This window comes from Sorex fumeus, unplaced genomic scaffold (assembly GCF_029834395.1).
Source record: "Sorex fumeus unplaced genomic scaffold, SorFum_2.1 ptg000042l, whole genome shotgun sequence".
Classification (NCBI taxonomy): Eukaryota; Metazoa; Chordata; class Mammalia; order Eulipotyphla; family Soricidae; genus Sorex; species Sorex fumeus.
In genome coordinates this window covers 7430225-7449908 of record NW_026606099.1, presented here as the reverse complement: position 1 = coordinate 7449908, position 19684 = coordinate 7430225, and the positions used below count along the sequence as shown (strand labels likewise).

At 43.5% G+C, this 19684-nt stretch overlaps 1 protein-coding gene across 2 annotated transcripts in view; it reads right to left on the bottom strand.

Moving 5' to 3' along the window:
• Nucleotides 1–1236: 1236 nt before the first annotated feature.
• Nucleotides 1237–19684, bottom strand: part of SLC4A8 (solute carrier family 4 member 8) — a 66224-nt gene continuing 47776 nt past the window's right edge. Inside the window, exons 17-24 of one of the 2 annotated variants that reach the window (XM_056120013.1) lie at nt 17507–17668; nt 16263–16514; nt 14571–14639; nt 12520–12693; nt 10865–11002; nt 3170–3261; nt 2729–2836; nt 1237–1471 (exon numbers count right to left, since the gene is read on the bottom strand). In XM_056120013.1, the coding sequence (XP_055975988.1) occupies nt 1459–1471; nt 2729–2836; nt 3170–3261; nt 10865–11002; nt 12520–12693; nt 14571–14639; nt 16263–16514; nt 17507–17668 (1008 nt within the window). In that variant the 3' untranslated portion in view covers nt 1237–1458. The remainder of the gene's footprint in view (nt 1472–2728; nt 2837–3169; nt 3262–10864; nt 11003–12519; nt 12694–14570; nt 14640–16262; nt 16515–17506; nt 17669–19684) is intronic. The other variant, XM_056120014.1, reaches the window with a different exon arrangement.

Here is a 19684-nt window from a genome sequence, read left to right as displayed (position 1 = left end):
GAATAGCGTAAGGAATGAAAAATTCAACAGAGTGATGTAGCCAGATCTTTCAGTCTTTATGATCAGAAAGCCTACCAAGGGGAACACTCCACGTACAAAGACTCTTTCTGGGTAAAAACCTAATAAATATGACAGGATTCCCGGCCAAAGGCATGCTTGGTAGTCACATTCTGTGCACAAAGGAAGAAAAGGTTTAGACATACTAGAGCCTTGACACTTGATACCCTTGACGCTTGGTGCAACAGAGAAAACGATATACTTTTAAGCTAAATACTAAAACAAATTTCACCACTTACAGTTTATTTTCCAGTGTGGTATTTTACATCTGAGAGCCAGAATATTTATCAACCAAAAGAAACCCATGATAATGAAGAAACCACATGGCTGAAGGTAGTTTTGGTCCATTGCGTTGATGGTGGTTCACTACTAAGGCAACTAAGTAGACATTACATAAGCACTTGGATCTCTCCAGGAATGGAATTAGAATGTGTCCTCAAGAGACAGCAGCAAGACATGGACGCTCCACCACACGGCCAATAAAAACACCGCATTTCCCTTTTCACTCACAAACAACAATGGTCAGACTTCCCCTAAACACTATAAAAACTCCTTAGACCAGGAAGGAAGTCCTTCTGGTAGCTAAAGAAATGGTTTATGTATTAATCCAAGCTCATTCTCGCACTCTCACCTCGGTGAAACTAAGAAGATGTTCATCCCCACTAGCGTGACCTAGTTTCCCCTGAGTCTTTTCTTGTCTATGCTACACAAGTCCAGTGTCCCTCTTGGCCCATTCATCATCCAAGTTCTCACAGAGTTACACTGGCTGCTGCCAGGAAGTGACGAAGATGCGTCTGGGGTCAGAGGCATCTTCTCAGCTGCAGATGCAGGCACGACTGATGCCCAGAAAGCCGATCCTCTCGGAGCGGACAGCCTCTGGGTCTGACCAGCATCCCCCAGAGTGGAGCATCCGACCAAGGCCAGGACAAGGACTGCCTTGGGGCCTGCGAATTCTAAACACCTCGGGAGTCTTCCCTTTTCTCTCTGTTCCCCCACGACTTCCCTCCTCCCCTAAACATCATTCGGGAAGGCGGAAACCTCAGTGGCGGCACAGATCCAGATGACTTAGCAGGCCGTCAGAGAGTTTCAGAGAAATGTCTGGAAATGGGACGCTGGGTCATCCAGAGTGGCTGAAGAGCAAGTGATGGAAGAGGAAGAAGTACCAAGAGGAGGTGGCCTCCTGCTTCCACATTCGCGTCGGATGACCGGTTGCCAGTGCAGGGAGGCTGCGTGACTTCCCAGCACACCATGAGGAACTGAATGCTTCGACATGGCTTTGACACGACCAAGGACAGGGCCAGGCTTGGTCTTGCTTCTTCTCTGAGAATCACCATCTTGTCTGTAACATAGCTTCCCTGAGGCATATCTTATGGCCCAAATCTTCCATCCCAGCAAAGGCTTTTAATTGAAGAGACTGAATAAAAGTGTTACAATTAGACAAAAAGAGAACACATGATTCATTCCTGCTTTTAACACAATACTTTGAAGATGTCACCACAATGTGGATCTGACTGTATTTTAAGTTCATTTACAAGTAGACTAGTTCTCAACTAAAAATAACCATCTGCGTTATACACTTCGACAGCTGCCTGGATTTTCCTCTGAAGGAAACAAGATTCTATATTTCACTCACATACAGCAGGATTAATTTTAACCCATTAGATGAAGAAATAACCCACACTACCACCCACTGGTGGCTGCGATAAGAGCACTTTTGACTTCTCCTCGGTGTATTCCCATTTCACTGCTGAGTCAACTGAGTGCTAGAAACAGTGGCTTGCCTGGTTAGACATGGGATTAATTGGCAGATCCTGTCTCTTGCTTCCCTGACTCCTGCTTTTCCTTTCTTTTCTTTTTTGTTTGTTTTTATCTCTGAGCATACCCAGCTGTGCTCAGGGATAATTCCTGGCGGCACTCGGGAGACTGTCTGTGGTGCCAGAGACTGAAATGAGGTCGGCTGCATGCAAGGCCAGTGTCTTACTCTGTGCCATCTTTCTGGCCCTGCATTTCCTTTTTTACCTAGAAAAATTACTTTTACTTATCGGGTTTAAAATGTTTGCTTTCAATTATCTAGCTAAACTTAAATATATTTCGACTAAATTATTCAAGAACTCTTGGTGTCTGGACTACACCTTACTGTGTTCAAAGATGTCTCATGTCCCTGTTTCCCTCAGGTTTGGTTAAGGCTTATCAATGCTACTGGAAAATGATCTACACACTTTAGTTTCTAAAAGAAGAAAACAGTTACAATATTTAAAAATCTTTACTTGGCAATAATTTTCATTATGAACAAGTTAAATAGACTACAGTTCATCTCAATACTATTACTGATATTTAAACAATTTCCAATTTGTGTGGTAGCAGGAATCAGAGCGATTATGAAATGAGAAATAGAAACGGAATTAAGGGAATTAAATAAATAGATAAAGCAAATTTGAAACCTGAAACAACTCCATCCTGACTCTGAAACTGGGTAAGTGGCCAATTCTGAATAGCATCTTTGTTAAATTAACACACATTTTAATTTTCATTGGCTTATATCTTTTCTATGTTGGTAGCAGTCCTGGTACTTTATGTATCAAATTACATTTTGTAACCAAGATATATCTTACTTTCAACATGATTCCCACTTTAATTTATAAGTAAAAATCAGCAATTACGTTTTTTTTACCTCTTTTCCTTCGTATTTCCAGAATTCATACTGAGAGTTTTCCACACCGTGGTTTTAGGCATTTCATCAGATATATTAATCTCAGAGGGATCACATCTGAAATCAACACTTAGGACAATAAATTTCAGATATAAAAATAAAATACATATATCAGTCTATATTAACAATAACTGCACCAAATGGTAAATCATTAGGTTTGAGGGAGACCTCAACTAATAGAAATAATGATCTGAATTCAGAGAAACCAATGAATTCAAAGAAATTCAGGGAAACCAAATTCATAGAAATCAGAGAAACCCAAGAGGAATTAATTAGTAAGGGCTGGGCTGCTATGAAAGCCCTACCCCACAACTACTTCCCGTGACATGACCCTTACCACAAAGCCAGAACATTCATAAAATAGCCAAAACAGGAATCTCCTTGGTGTTTGGGGAGTTTTACCTGAAACTGTTGTTTTTTCCAGGGCTACTGAGTAACTTCCTGCTTTCTAAGGGAAACTTGTCTCCCCCGAGATCTAACATTTTTTCAGCCTCCTATAAAAAAAAAAAAGAAGACATACACCAAATAAAACCATGCATCTAACCCACCCATTTTTCTACCATGTTTTTTTCTTAAACTTACTGTGTAACAGAGTATAATCATGTTCTTTCAGAGATTTATGTATATAATATATAAAATGTATACACATATTTATGTATTACATAATAGAAATATTTTATATAGTAGATTAAGTATTATATAAGCATATTATATAAATGTGTATGTACATATTATGTATATGCATATTTATATACAATATAATCTATACATATTATATAATATATTATAATATATTCTAAAATCTCAGGGCTAGAATGAATGCAGACGTTACTGGTGCCCGCTCAAGCAAATCGATGACAGCAAATGGATGACAGTGATACAGTGATACAGTGATAATCTATACACGTATAAATATATATGTGTGTGTATATATATTTTTTGAGGGAAATTACACATGGCAGTACTCAGGACTTACTCCTGGATCTGTGCTCAGGGATCAGTCCTGGGAGGGTTTGAAGGACCATGGATGGTGCTGGGGATCAAAATTGGATTGGCCACGTGCAAGGCAAAAGCGTTATCTACTGTATTATCATTCCACTTACCTGGGATATTTTAAAAAGAAAATCTGACTCTGAATAAGATTCTAGATCTAAGCAGCAATTTACTGAAAATACAGGGAACAGAAGAACATGCTAAGTGTCACAAGGGAAACATTTAGCATTTAAACGGTGGACAACTCCACAGGTCACTGTCCCAGTTTCTTTAACAAGAAGAAAAGACAACTGGGGAAATATAAGTACTGATAGCCCTTTCCTACTTCTGTAGAAATATGTTAATATATATTAAACATATATTTACTACAGATATATAAAACAAAAAAGGTGAGGCCAGAGAGATAGTACAGTGGATAGGACACTTACATTGCACGTGGTCGACATGGGTTCAACCCCTGGCACCCCACAGGATCTCCCCAGCACCATCCTGAGCACAGCGTCAGGAGTAAGGCCCACCAGGTCACTGTCACTGTCCTCCCGTTGTTCATCGATTTGCTCGAGCCGGCCCAGAAACATTGTGAGACTTGTTACTGTTTTTGGCATATCCAATACATCACGGGTAGCTTGCCAGGCTTTGCCGTGCGGGCGAGATACTCTCGGTAGCTTGCCGGGCTCTCCGAGAGGGGCAGAAGAATCGAACTCAGGTCGGCCGTGTCAGCCACGTGCAAGGCAAACACCCTACGACCCACCAGGTATGACCAAAATAACAAAACAAACAAAACTGTCAGATATTGAAGTTGAAGAAAAAAAGAACTCAGAAAAAATATGCCATACACAAAAATGTACACTTATCATAGCAACATAAAAACTAAGCTAGGGATTTAAAGAGAATGCTGGATGAATACTGATGTCACATTCTGGTACAAAGTCTTTCCTGGTAAAAACCTTTTCATAAGGGTGGGAGAGAGCTCAGCATGCAGGAACCCCAGGTTATATTCTTGGCAATACTTGGTTCCGGAGTATGAGCCAAGAATAACGCTTAAGTACTGCTGATGTGGCCCCAAACAACAAACAGAAAAAAAAATAATCGTTCACCATAATTAATCATTTGTGTTTCTTTTTAATGAACTCGGTCTATTTTCACTTCAATATTATTCGTAATCTGAAAATTGTTTGAACTCAGCAACTCAGTAGCTCACAACTTGGCTATTATCTTAAAATTTTATTCACAGAGCTATATCTGGAAGTTTCACACTTTATGTACCATTTTGTGTGAGTGTAGAGAAATGGACTTAACCAAGAGACTCACACATGCAAAGTTCTATCCCTCTTCAGAGTTTTCTTCCACTGCTTTTGTGCTATATTTATAGTTAATAAATCTTATTTATCGAATCGAATCGAATATCGAATACACAGCGGATAGCTTGCCAGGCTCTTCCGTGCGGGCGGAATACTCTCGGTAGCTTGCCAGTCTTTCCGAGAGGGATAGAGGCTTTTGGGGTGACCTCTAATCACCCTTGTAGGTGTTACCATATTTGAACCCTATCAAATATGGTACGACAATTCCGGAAGACGGGTATTTAGTGTCTTATGATGTGTCGCGCAGCCGCAAGCGGCACATGCTTTCCGCAGGGTCCGGAAAGCGTCCTGGAGTGTGGCGACGGCTGGGTAGTGGAAGTAGTGTCGAGAGTGGAAGTCTGCCAGTGGGGTATTTATCTGGGTAGGGTGGGTCTCCTGTGCACAATTCGATCCCTGGGTGGTTGATGGAAGCAGACAGGGCAGGGTAGGGTGGGGCTCCTGATTAGAATCCCTTTGTCACCTGTGGTGGTGGGAGCAAGCAGAGAAGCTCTGTCCCTGGGTCCGCCGAGCCTGGAGTCCAAGGTCTCAGAGAGTTCCGCTTATCTTGTTCTGTGGGTCTTCAGTTGTGCGTGGGTCTCGGCCGGAGCTGCCGCGCGGGTCCGGAAAGCGTCCTGGAGTGTGGCGACGGCTGGGTAGTGGAAGTAGTGTCACTAGTAGTATTCGATATGCCAAAACCAGTAACTACAACTGGTCTCATTCACCTGACCCTGAAGGCTTCACCGACATGGCAGCACTGAGAAGGATGAGAAAGGAGAGGCCGACAAAATCTCAAGGCCGAACTAGGCTGCCACAACGAAGGAAGACAAAAATGATCGTCTGTACTTTCAATGCACGTACGCTAGCATCAGATGCATCCATCGAGGACCTGATGGTACAAGCGCGAATGATCAAGTACGACATCATTGGTCTGACCGAGACAAGAAGGCACGAATCTCACCATGCCGTTTTCAACACTGGAGATAAAAGAGGTGTTGGAGGTGTCGATGTCCTTGTCAACACAAACTTGGCCAAGAGCATTGATTCATTCGAATGCCTAACAACCCGAATCGGACATTTACATTTGAATAGATGTGGCTCACTGCCTGCAGTTTCTATCTTCGTTGTCTACGCACCAACATCTCATTATGATGAAAGAGAAATCGAGAAGTTCTACATGGAGCTAGAGAAGTTCTATAAAGAAGACCACACCTTCTACAAGATCATTGTGGGTGATTTTAATGCCAAGATAGGACCGAGAAGATCAGCTGAAGAACTTCACATCGGGACCCATGGCCTAGAATGGAACGAACAGGGTGAGAGACTGTCTGAGTTCATCATGTCGACCAAGACCATCCATGGTAACTCACAGTTCCAGAAGGCAGAATCTAAACGATGGACATGGGAGTCTCCTGGTGGACGATTCCACAACGAAATAGACCACATCATATTCAATCGACGGTTTTGCCTGACCGATGTCGCTGTTGTCCCAAAATTTCGAACGGGATCGGACCACCGTCTCCTTCATGCAAAATTCTACTTCACAGAGCGGGGAGAAAGGGCTGCAAAGTTCAAAAAGAGAACTCCCAGAATGACCACCAACTGGGAACTCTTTGGTACTATTGCGGCAACATGGGAAGATGCCATTGTTGACAACATTGACGAGGAATACGATCGACTGGTTCAGCACCTCCATGAATGTGCGAGGAACGCCAAGAGAGAGATAGTCACAAAAAGTCGCCTATCTTCGAAAACTCTTGAGCTAATTCGCCAGCGTGGTTTGGCGCATGCCTCAGGCAACCGCAAGCTAACGTCCGAGCTTGCAAAGCAGTGCAGAGATGCGATCAAGGAAGACCTCAAAGAGAGAAGAGCAGAAGTACTGGTAGATGCGGCAGAAGCCGGGAAAAGTATTCGTAAGGCCCGCCTGTCCTTCGCCAACTATAAGAGCAAGATGACTGCCCTCCGACGTCCTGATGGATCCATCACATCCTCCAGAACGGCAATGGAGAAGATTATCCATGACTTCTACTCAAATCTCTTCGATAGCCATGTCCACTTGCCAACATACCAAATTCCACAGGATGGGTATGTTGTTCCCAACGTTCTCCCCTCCGAAATCCGACACGCCATTTCGTTGGTAAAGAAACAAACAGCACCCGGCCCAGACAAGGTCAGACCTGAACACCTGAAGAACCTGCCGTCAGTACTCATCAATACACTGGCTCGGCTCTTCACTTGCTACCTGTCTGAATGCAAGGTTCCGTCCCAATGGAAAACCAGCAGGACCGTACTACTGTTCAAGAAGGGAGACATCCATGACATTGGCAACTATCGCCCGATCTGCCTATTGTCTGTCATCTACAAGTTGTTCACTCGAGTCATCCTGAATAGGATTGGCAGAACATTAGATGAAGGACAACCATGCGAGCAAGCAGGGTTCCGCAAAGGATTCAGCACCATCGACCATATCCACACGATAACCAAGCTCATTGAGGTTTCTCGGGAGTTCAAGATGCCGCTCTGCTTAACGTTCATTGATTTAAAGAAGGCCTTTGATTCTGTTGAGACGGAAGCGGTCATTGAAGCCCTAGCCAATCAGGGCATTCAAGCCCAATACATCAGGATCCTCCGTGAGCTCTATTGCGGATTCACTACCAGGATCTCACCATTCTACAAAGAAGTGATCGTTGATGTCAAGAGAGGGGTGCGGCAGGGTGATACCATTTCACCGAAACTCTTCAGTGCCACCCTCGAGAACATCATGCGACGACTGGAATGGGAAGGAATGGGAGTGAAGATAGATGGTCGGCAATTACACCACCTCCACTTTGCTGATGACATTGTTTTAATAACACCAAACATCAGCCAAGCGGCACAAATGCTGGCCGACTTTGACCGTGAGTGTGGAAAGGTAGGACTACAGCTGAATCTTACGAAGACAATGTTTATGAGAAACAGCCTCGTTCCTGACGCCCCATTCACTCTCAACGGAACGACCATCTCCGAATGCAACAGCTATGTGTACCTAGGTCGAGAGGTCAACATGACAAATGACCTGGCACCCGAGCTGCGCAGGAGGAAGAGAACGGCTTGGAACGCCTTCAAGAACGTCGAAGAAATAGCTAAGAGGACGAAGAACCTCCGGCTCCGGGCACATCTCTTTGATTCCACTGTTCTTCCTGCATTAACATATGCCTCAGAGACCTGGGCCCTACGCAAACAAGATGAGAACGCTATTCAGGTCTCCCAAAGAAGAATAGAAAGAGCTATGCTTGGAATATCACGTTTCACTCAAATGAGAGAACGAATCCGGAGTTCTGACATCCGTCGACGATCAAGGATCAGGGACGCTGTCTCATTTGCCAAGGTGTCGAAAATCAGATGGGCTGGTCACGTAATGAGATTTAAAGACGACCGTTGGACTAGAGCTGTTACTGATTGGATTCCACAGGATGTCAAAAGACCGCGTGGCCGCCCACCTACCAGATGGTCAGACTTCTTCGTCAAGATCATGAATGATCGGTTTGAGGCCCTTCATGTTCCCGGAGCGAAGAGATGCCATTGGGCTACACTAGCACGCGACAGGGACAAATGGAGACGTTACTGGCGCCCGCTCGAGCAAATCGACGACTAACGGGAAGTTAAGTTAAGTGATAAGTGAATAAATCTTGTTTAATAATAGAAATCAAGACACACAGACCAGTGGAACAGAATCAGGAGGCCAGAGATAAACCCAGTTTTGCATATATGGTAAACATATTTGACAAGGGAGCCAGCAATATGTAATAAAGAAAGGATAGACCAATAAATGGTGTTGGAAAACTAGATGTTCACACAGAAAAGAATGGAAATGGAGGGGCTGGGGATATTGTTCAAAGGATGAACCATGAGCGTTTGTTTCTCAGGTCTGAGAAATGTCTTGAGTTCAATCCTGACAACCTTCCCCAACCCTTCCCTTCAAAAAAGAAATTGGACCTCTATTTTAAACCATTCACAGATTCAAATTGGATTAAAAATTTTAGATTAAGATTTAAAAACGATAAAGCTCCTGAAAGTAAGCAAGCATAGAGTTCCTTGACATCTGTCTACACAATGATTCCATGAATCTGACAAATAAAGCCTGACTAGCCAGCCATAGAGATATTGTAGGAATAGGGCTCCTTCCTTTCTGACCGGGTTTGATCCCTGGCACTGCGAATGGTTCCCCAAACACCACAAGAGTGATCCCTGAGCACTGAGCCAAGAGTAAGCCCCGAGTATTGCTGGGTGTGCCTCCATACCCCTAAAAAGGGTACAACTAAAAAAAAACAGTGAATAAAACTCTATCAAACTATTCTGCACAGCAAAAGAAATAACCAACAAAATCAACTGAAAGATCACCTATAACATGGAGAAAATATTTGCAAATTATGTATCTGATCAGGCGTTAATATCTTAAACATATTAAAAAATATACAAAAATATCAAAAATTCAATAATCAAATTTAAAGAGAGGCAGAGTATCTTCTAAAGAAGGTATGTCGTGGTCCGGAGGTATATAATAAGCTACTCAATGTTACTAATCATAAGGGAAATGGGAACCCAAACCATAACAAATTATCACCTGAAACCTGTTGAAATGGAAATCATCAAATGGTGCTACAAAGATGCGGAAAAAAGGGAAGCTTGAACTGGAGAGATAGTACAGGGATTAAGGTACTTGCCTTACATGTGGCTGACCTAGTTTGGTCTCTAGCATCACATATGGTCCCCTGAGCCCCACCAGGGATATCGAAGATATCAGGGAGGAAATTTGGTTTGTTTTTGGGTCATGCCCGGTGATGCTCAGGGGTTCCTCCTGGCCCTGCACTCAGGAATCACTCCTGGCGAGCTCAGGGGACCATATGGGATGCTGAGGGTTGAACCAGGGTCGGCTGCGTGCAAGGCAAACGCCCTCCCCGCTGTGCTATCACTCCAGTCTGAGAGGAAATTTTCTTAAAAGCATGGGAAGGGCCACTATTGGAGTACTGCATTTAAAAACACTTTATGGTTCGTCCATTTCTTGGTCTGATATTTTCATTTTCCCACACATTCTTCCTTTGCACACACAGGCCACCAATTCAGGGTCCACTGTATGGATGGCAGCTGCCAAATGATGAGGGAAATGAGGAAGGACAGAAAGTCCTAGGCAAGTTATTTTCCAATAACGCCAGCTACAATTAGGTACTCTCAGAAAAATAATAGGCGTCATATGCTTTCAAATAAACGAGCAAAGATTCCGAGTTCACATTCTCAGTGTGGACCTGGAAACTGGGCTATAGACAAAGCGGGGGGTGGTAGGGGAAGACATCGAATTGGGTCACAGTTCTCCCGCTGTTCACAGATTTGCTCGAGCAGGCCCAGTAACGTCTCCATTGTGAGACTTGTTGTTACTGTGTTTGGCATATCGAATACATCACCGGTAGCTTGCCAGGCTCTGCCGTGCGGGCGAGATACTCTCGATAGCTTGCCGGGCTCTCCGAGAGGGGCGGAGGAATCGAACTTGGGTTGGCCATGTAGGCCGCATGCAAGGCAAACTCCCTACCCGCTATGCTATGACATCAAACCTGAAAACGAAAGACAGACAGGGACAAGACACTTTCAGTCCTTTCTTAGCTGAGAACATCTTTGGGACAATCTTCCTGGCACCCCTTTGGGATTCCAAACATGCTAACTTTTCATATGAACTTTTTGATGTTCTATAATTTGAGGCTGCCCCCAAAAGTACAGCTGGTACAAGAACTATGACCTCTTCCTCCTTGGCCTTCTTCTTGGCATCATCCAACTTCTTCTTTTTGCTTTCAGGCATGAGATCATCTAACCAGCTCAACTCTCGCTTAGTGAAACAGAAATCCATGACTTTCCTGACGAAAACCAAGGCCAAAACCTGAAGAAAAATAAAGACAATGAATTAAAGGTAGAAATTTCCTTCCTGAAATTAAGTATATTATTTTTTTCTCAGCAGACTAGGCATTTTCAAATCTCTAAAATCAAACTCAATAATCATAAGAGGGGACAGAGAGATAGTACAGTGGTTAAGACATTCATTTCTCATGTGGGAGACCTGGATTCTATCCGTGGCACCAGAGAGTCTCTGAAGCAGCACTGATATGACCCAAAATCACCCCCCTAAAATTAGTTAAGTAAATTTATCCTGTTTAAAAAAAATAACTATATAATAGTTCTTTTTTATCGAGGGCCCTCTTTGGCACAGATACTGAGATAACGTGCTTACTCACCCCATTATTACAACCCTACAGCTTGGAGCACAATTAATTTCCTCACTGAAAAATAAACACTTTTGGGGTCAGAGAAGAGAGGTAGTATGGGAGGTTATGCACTTCCCTTGCATGTAGCTGACCCAGGCTGACCTCTGGCACCACAGAGGGTCCTTCAAACACCACCAGGAGGTCACTCCTGAATACAGAGCCAGGAGCAACCCTGAGCACCACCAGGTGTAACCCAAGATCCCTCTCATCAGGGTTCAGAGAGACCGTACAGCGGGTAGGGTGCTGGTCTTGCATGCTCAATCCCCAGCACCCCATCTGGTCCCTCAGCACCACCAGGAGTGATCTCTGAGTACAGAGACAGGAGCAACTCTTAAGAACAACCAGAGAGAGCCCCCCAAGCCCCTCAAAAATAAATGAGAAACTTTCTTAGCAGATGCCCCTTACTAAGAGCTGCCCTTCCCTGACAAGGAGCTGGCAAGAAGAGCAACAAGGCAGCACTGAGAGGGAGGCCTCCACAGGAACACAGCTGCGGGATGGATGAAAGTCCCCTGAGGGACCACCTGAACTGCATCAGATCCTGTGGCTATCTTTTTCCCCACTAAATGATTCTGGGAAACCAAATGCAATGCCAGGGATCAAACCATGTCCTGCAACGTGCAAGGCAAGTGTTTTAACCCCGATACATTTCTTGGGCTCCTTACCACTACATTTTTTTTTCTTTTATTAGTGAATCACCGTGAGGTACAGTTACAGACTTACAAACTTTTGTGCTTGCGTTTCAGTCATACAATGATCGAGTACCCATCCCTCCACCAGTGCCCATTCTCCACCACCAATGGTCCCAGCATCCCTCCCACAACCACACCCCATTCCCCCCACCCCACTCTGCTTCTGTGACAGGGCATTCCCTTTTGCTCTCTCTCTTTTTGGGTGCTGTCACCACTGAATTCTTGCTTTATCGCAGCAGGTGTGTGAGCTTGCCAGGACATCCAGCAAGCATCCTAATCAGAATGTGAGCGAGCACCAGGACTAAGCAAGCCCAACATGGGTTTAGGGTGCATAAACAGGCACCAAAGCTAATAACATAGTTGCAGGCACTGCAACAAAGCCTGAGTGTGATCCAGGGTCACTGCAACAGTAACATCAAAGCAGACCCTGATTTTTAGCAACTCACCATCATTGGGAAGACAATGGCGGCTGGGGAGGCCTTGATGACCCAGAGCAGGACGAGGCAGGTCAGCTGGATGAGTGTGAAGAGGTGCACTTTGCGTAGCGGCACGTGCCGAAGGTAGATGAAATCTGGCTGGTGCTTTGCAGGCATCCCAAAAAGCTTCAGGCGGTCAAAGAACTAAAAAGAGGAGGGAACCGGCATTTATTTTAGGGAGGCTTCTCTGGGTCAGAAAAAACCCATTCATGACTCCTCTCTGCACTCAAAGGCTTTATTGTTTCCATCAGATAAAAACGGGAACTGAGTCTCAGAGCAGGTAATCGGGCTCAGGCTGGTAAATGAGAGACAAACTTTGAACCCATCTTTTCTAATCCTAGGTGCCGATCTCTTTCTCTTAGTCCATACTGTGTCTCCTGCGAGTTATCTTTCTCAAGGAGAGTTGAAAATAAAATTAACCCCGTTGCATCTTTCTGCTTGTATAAAAAACAAAATGCCTTGTTATTATTAGAAATTAAAGTTTTTAATTTATCACTTATATTCACGGTCACGGTCATCGTCCTCCTGTTGTTCATCGATTTGCTCAAGCAGGCCCAGTAACGTCTCCATCGTGAAACCTGTTGTTACTGTGTTTGGTCTGGCATATTGAATGCATCACGGGTAGCTTACAGGGTTTGCCATGCGGGCGAGATACTCTTGGTAACTTGCCAGGCTCTTCGAGAGGGGCGGAGGAATCAAACCCAGCTCGGCTGGGCTGGCTGTGCACAAGGCAAACGCCCTACTACTGTGCTATCACTCCAGCCTATCGCTTACATTAAAAATATAAGATGAAACCTAAGATTTCTGCATAGAACCACCATGTTATTATAAAAAGGAACAGGAGGGGTAGAATAGTGGGTTGGAGCACATGCTTTGCAAGCAGGAGGCCTGGGTTTAATCCCTGGCATTGCAAGGTCTGTAGCCCCCCCATACACTGTGTAGTGACCCCTGAGCATACAGAAAAGAACAGTTCCTGAGTACTGCTGGATGTGGCTCAAAAAAGAAAAATGGGGGAGGGGGGTAAAAGACCACTGGACATTCAGTAAAAACAAAGACAAGACATTCGTGCAGGCCAAGTTCTAGGCTTTCTGTTCTATTTAATTGATATATCTGCCTATTCTCTCACCAGTGCTTCTATGTTTTGACTTCCGTGGTGTTATGGGAAGTCTTGAAGTCAAGAAGTATCAATCTTCTGGCTTTGTTTTCTCCTCTAATATTTTATTGACTATTTTGAATCTTTTGTCTTACATAAATGTTATTACTATTTTGTCAATATCCACAAAAAAAATAAAGATGAGACAGCATCAGGTAGGAGCCAGCCAGGGGCTAAGGCTCTTATCTTGCATGGAGCCCTGTCACCATATATGGCCCCATGCGCACTATCAGGAATGGCTCTTAAGCACAGAGTCAGGAATAAGTCCTGAACACCTATAGGTGTGGCCCCAAATCAAAAAATAATAAGTAGGGACTAACCAGCCACCATTAGAAGCAGTTACATTATCATACAATCTGGGTATCTAAGTGATAAGTGACAAACTCCTGATTTTCTTTGCTCAAAGGACTTAGAGAAAAGACAAAATGTGACAGGAATTAACATTTGCTTATATGGAATAGTTCTCACTACTCCTCATCTCTCCACCAATGTGCCTCACTGTAGCCTGGCACTAAAACTAGTCCTTGCCTCAGTGTAGAAGCCAGTTTGATTCTAACCTTTCAGAATAAGTATACCAGCACCCAGCAAAGCACCTCGTACTTAATACCAGCTGAGTTACTATCTGTTGAGTAATTAACGCACCACTGTAACCAAGACATGGAGTTCGGTCACGCTGCTAGCCTCTGCAACTTCAAGCCAATGGGACTGTATTTTGCCTGATGTCTAAAGATTTGTCCAAAATCACTTAAGTGGCAGGACTGGTTAACTCAAGAACTGGCTTAAGCTTCCCCAGTGGAACTGTTCTTCCATTGTCAGGACCAGTAAGCTCATGGCGAGACAACATTGCCCTGACTAAACCATACAGTACCTGAATTCCCTGTAGTGAAGAAACTCCCATGTACAGGAAAACTCCATAGAGCACTGGCATTGGAATAAACTGGAGATGGAAGAGCAGAAGGACCACAAATTAAAATTGCTATCTATTAGAGCACATCAGGACTACACACACACACACACACACACACACACACACACACACACACACACACCTCATGAACATGTCATTGTCTGCCACCTGTAATGTGTCTTGTACTCAGAAACAAAATCAGAAGCTAAAAATACTTTAAATAATTTTGTTCTGAAATGAACTGATTACACATAAATGTATAATCCGGTCCTGATTATTTTGTAGGCCTCACATTTTACCCTTATCTGCTGATTCTCTTTCCTGTGTGGGAATGAGCACACACACTCATACACACAATACATATACATCCTTTTTTTTTTTTTTTAGAGAACTGGTACCTTTTGTTGTCACAAAATCATTTCCTTGGGAATTTGGTATATTTTAACATGCACTAAAAATGCTTCCTTTTTTAATAACCAGAAACTTGAGGAAAGGAATGGAGTGGTCTTTTACTAGAGATAGAACTATTATATCCTTTTGAGTCCCAATTTTATATTTGTTCAGAATCCTCTTCTAGATTCTTTGCTCAGATGCTTTCTATGTATGTCGGCCATAAATTCTAACCACAACCTTACTGCTCTCAAAATCACTTCCTGCTTCAGAAAAATTCTTTCTGTTTTTAAAATTAGGGCCACGCCCAGTGGTGGTGAGGGCTTACTCCAGGTTCTGCACTCAGGGATGACTCCTGGCAGGGTTCTGGGGACCATATGAGATTCCAGCAGAGATCGAACCTGGGCTGGCCGGTGCAAGGCAAGTGCTTTATTCACTGTACTATCACTCTGGTCACCTCATACCGTCTCTTAGTAAATACCATCTACTTCCACACAGATGGTCAAGTCAGAAACATAGCAGAGACACTTTGATTTTTCAATTTTTGTCTCTCCATTCCACATCCAGTCATCCACCAAAACCTCTGGGTCTTTTTAACAAGGCTCTCTCTTATCTCCCCCTGCACACCTTTCAACCTCATTCCATTATGTTCTTGGCTTGACTCATGGTCCCGATATTTTCTAGAACATATCTTTTCCATTTCAAGGCTTGAGTAGATCTTTCTCCTCCCATCCTCTGAGCCCACTATTCATGGCAGGGCTATCTCCTTTTTGTCTTAAACACCATCTCCTTAGAGATGACTGCAGTGTCCACACCAAGTAGACCACTTAATTCTCTATAGCATTGTACAACATTATATATTTCTTTAATCACTCATCACAATCTGTAATTATCATGTTTATTTGTTTTAGTTTTTGCATCATACTCAGCTAGACACAGAGCTTACTCCTGACTGTACTCAGAGATCACTCCTGGTACTGTTTGAAGAACCATATGGGGTGCCAGGGATAGACTCCAGATGGGTTGTATACAAGGCAAGCACCTTACCCACTGTACTGTCTCTATGACTCCATCATTTTTAAAATAAAAAAGCGGACTGTATTAACTATGGATTACCTGTCTTACTCCACTAGAATAAGTGCTTTTGGGTAGGTATTTGTACGTGTATCTGTTTTCATACCACTGTATTTCCTCAGCTAACGACAGGATTTCCAACACAAATAAGACATCATACATTTGCCTAATGAGTGCCTGTGTGCTTACCTTTAATACAGCCGTCATGAAAACTGAGCAGCCCATTAACACGAAGATCATAAGGCCTGTGACTCTTTGCTCTCTGATACCCAAGAACTTGGGCTGTTCTCCAGGAGCAGAGCACTCAGATTCCAATTTAAGACTGTTCACGTGTGTGATGGACAAGACAGTTGCAGCCACAAACCAAGGCAAGCCCATGATGGAGCAGACACCCAGCATGATGGCTACCATCAGGAGGTCCAGGTGGTAGCCACAGCCTTTCTGTAGGAAAACAGAATCTCCGTCACCACCAGTGGTAGGCTGTAGTGAGACTAGAAAAACAAGCTGAGAGTCTCAGGCCCAGGCAGGAAGGGACAACTTGGGGAGAAAGAGAGATCTAGAGACCCCGGATGGGCTTTCGAACTCTTCCGTTTGGAGGAAATACAGAAAAAAGGGACACCACAGCCTGTCCTATGCCTGCCAATATTCGTTTTTTAATCCAAATGTCCTCAGATACCAGCCTGAGTTCATTTTGATGTCTCTAGGTTGTAGACACCATAGGAGCTAGAGAGAAATGTCCACAATGAATTCCTACAAACATCCCAGCTCTTGCCAATGTGGGTGTTGCCTAGTCTAGGTAAAAAAAAATATATATGGGAATAGAAGCATGAAGCCTAGGATCCGTGAGCTCCAGCTTCAATATGGAAACCCTAGAAAAAACATCAATGGCAAACTATCTAGGGAACAGTGTGCCAAGACCGGAGCCCCAAGCACATGCAGAACATACGGCAAAACAGGGAACCTAAGGGGGTCTGCCCACCGAGTTTCTCACAGGTTTGAGAGGAAATAAATGGAGGTTAAGCCTCTTTCCACATCATCTCATCCTCTTTCACTCTAGTTTCATCTACAATCTCTGTCATTAGTACAGGTATCGGAAACCAAGGGAATTCCTTTACAAACTACCCGAACTAAAAGTTTTTTTAAAATTTTTATTAGTGAAACACCATGAGGTACAGTTGTAGACTCACAAATTTTTGTGCGTGGGTTTCTGTTATACAATGATCCAGTACCCATCCCTCCACCAGTGCCCATTCTCCATCATTTACATTTTTTAAAAAAATTTTTGTTAGTGAAACATCATGAGGTACAGTTGTAGATTTACAAATTTTTGAGCTTGGGTTTCACCTGATCTAAAAGTTTTAGACTTAAAGAAAAAGAAAATACTGGGCGGGCGGGCTGCCTGCCATTAGTCCTACTAGGTCAGGACTTGCTACCTTGAGTTTGTGTTCCTTCCTGTTGATGATGACAGCTGTGATCTGCTGGTCCATGAATATCAAGATAGTGCACAGAAGAGCTGGGATAATTGCTGCTATTACAGTCCACCAGGGATTGGGGCCAATGGGACTAATAATCCACCCTCTATCATCTCTTGTTGGCTGAAAGGGAAGAGCAAGATTTTTATTCTGTGTGTTTATTTAACTAAACATCAAGAAAAACGTCAAACTGAATCATAATCACAGTATACATGTTGCTTTTATATTCAAAGTTTTAGGGCCTCCCAAGCATTGCTCAGTGGGCTACCTCTGGTGATAATTGGCCAGCAGTGCCTGTCAGCTCAATGCCGAGGCCTAAAGATGTGGCACTGCTCAAGCCTCTGATACCAGGGACCACCAGAGCTGTCCCAGCAGAGCTTAGGGGCCACCAGGGTCACACCCAGTGATGACTGTAGGCCTCCAGGGCTATCCTCAACTTTGCTTGGCAGGGCATGTGATGTCAGGGATCAAACTGGTATCCTACCCAACCCCCTACTTTTTTATTCCTAAATGAGAATCCCTTTTGTTTATTGTTTGGGTCACACCCAGTTACTCCTAGATCTGCACTCAGGAATTACTCCTAACAGTGCTGGAAGGACCATACGGGATGCCAGGGATCAAACTAGGATCAGCCGCGTGCAAGGCTAGTGCCCTATTCACTTTACTGTATCTCTCCAGCCCCAAGAATCCCTTTTAAAAACATCAACATAAAATACATTAACTCCTCAGAAAATATGATCTTGTACCAAATCCCCTTTGGAGTCACTATTCAATTATAAACTTCCAATGGAAAATTCATTCATTCTTCCTCACATTCTCCAAACTACAGACAAAGCAACTTTACTCAACATTATCCCAAGTAAAATATAACTAACAAAATCTGTTGTCAAAATCTGCTGTCAAGAGTCAGAGAGAGTACAGCAGGTAAGGCACTTCCTTTGTACGTTGCTGATCTGGGTTTGATCCCTGTCCCTCTCTACGGCCCCCTGAGCTCTGCCAGAAGTGATCCCTGAATACAGAGTCAAGAGTAAGCACAGACAGGTGTGGCCAAAAACAAAAAAAAAACAAAAAAACCCAAAAAAGCAAAATCAGCTGTCAAGAACTGACATTCCAATACAAATGTAAATAGCTTTTTGAAATTCTTCTCATTGCTCCCTTTCAGAAGCCACATAATGTCTGTCTACAGCACAAAATAAAAGTAAGATCGAGATAGCTGTGTGGAGTACTCTGAGTTTTGACCAGATCTGCCAGGTGCTTTCTCCCCTCAGCTAAGAATCAGGGGTCCAAGTACCACACCTAAAGATGTCATCCAAAACTGATAAACTTGGGAACCTGTTTAACATGGATCCCACTCCAGTGTCTCATAAGCCTTGTTAAGATTTTCATGAAATACCTGAACTCTCCTAAAGAGTTCCTACTCAAATTACTCTGCCCAAGTGTCCATAAAGAAAAGTTCACCTCGTTTGGTAAATAATGCTGGAGGACAAAAGATGAAGGCTACAAACTTGTTTCAGAGTTGGCTCCAAACTCAGTAAGCCAAGACCATCATACCCAAAGTATGTGGTTCTATACTGATCATGATTCAAGATTGTAAAATAACACCCAGATCCAAAATACCAATGGATTAGGTTCTGAAGGTCATAAACTCTGTTTCCTGAGTTAAGATGTTCTAGTTCAAATTTTCAGGTCCACCCCAAAATCGATGGAATCTTGGCTGATCTTTATCCACTAATAAATAGTACTGGCCTTCAGACTGGGTTACTGGGGGCCGTGTATAATATAATGTATAAAGGGAAAGGAAAGAGAATGAAATCTCGTCTTTGTTTCCCAGAAGCTAAGTTACCAATCAGCAACATTTTCTTTGACATTGTCCCCTTTCCCTTTCCCAATTCTCTCTCCCTCCTCCCAGAGGCTTTCTTCCCAGATATGCCAGAAAATTAGCGCCTTCTGACTATCTTAAGCCTCCCCAGTAGGAAATCTTTCCAAGGATTGTCTCATGCTCTCAAAATGCTTATTTTTACACAGAATCCACCCTCCTGCAGTCTTGTCCTCAGCAAGATATTAGAGAGAAGGCTGACTGTGCTCACTCACACCATGGGAGTGTAACATTCTCAGAAGGATCTTAGTAAAAATACATCT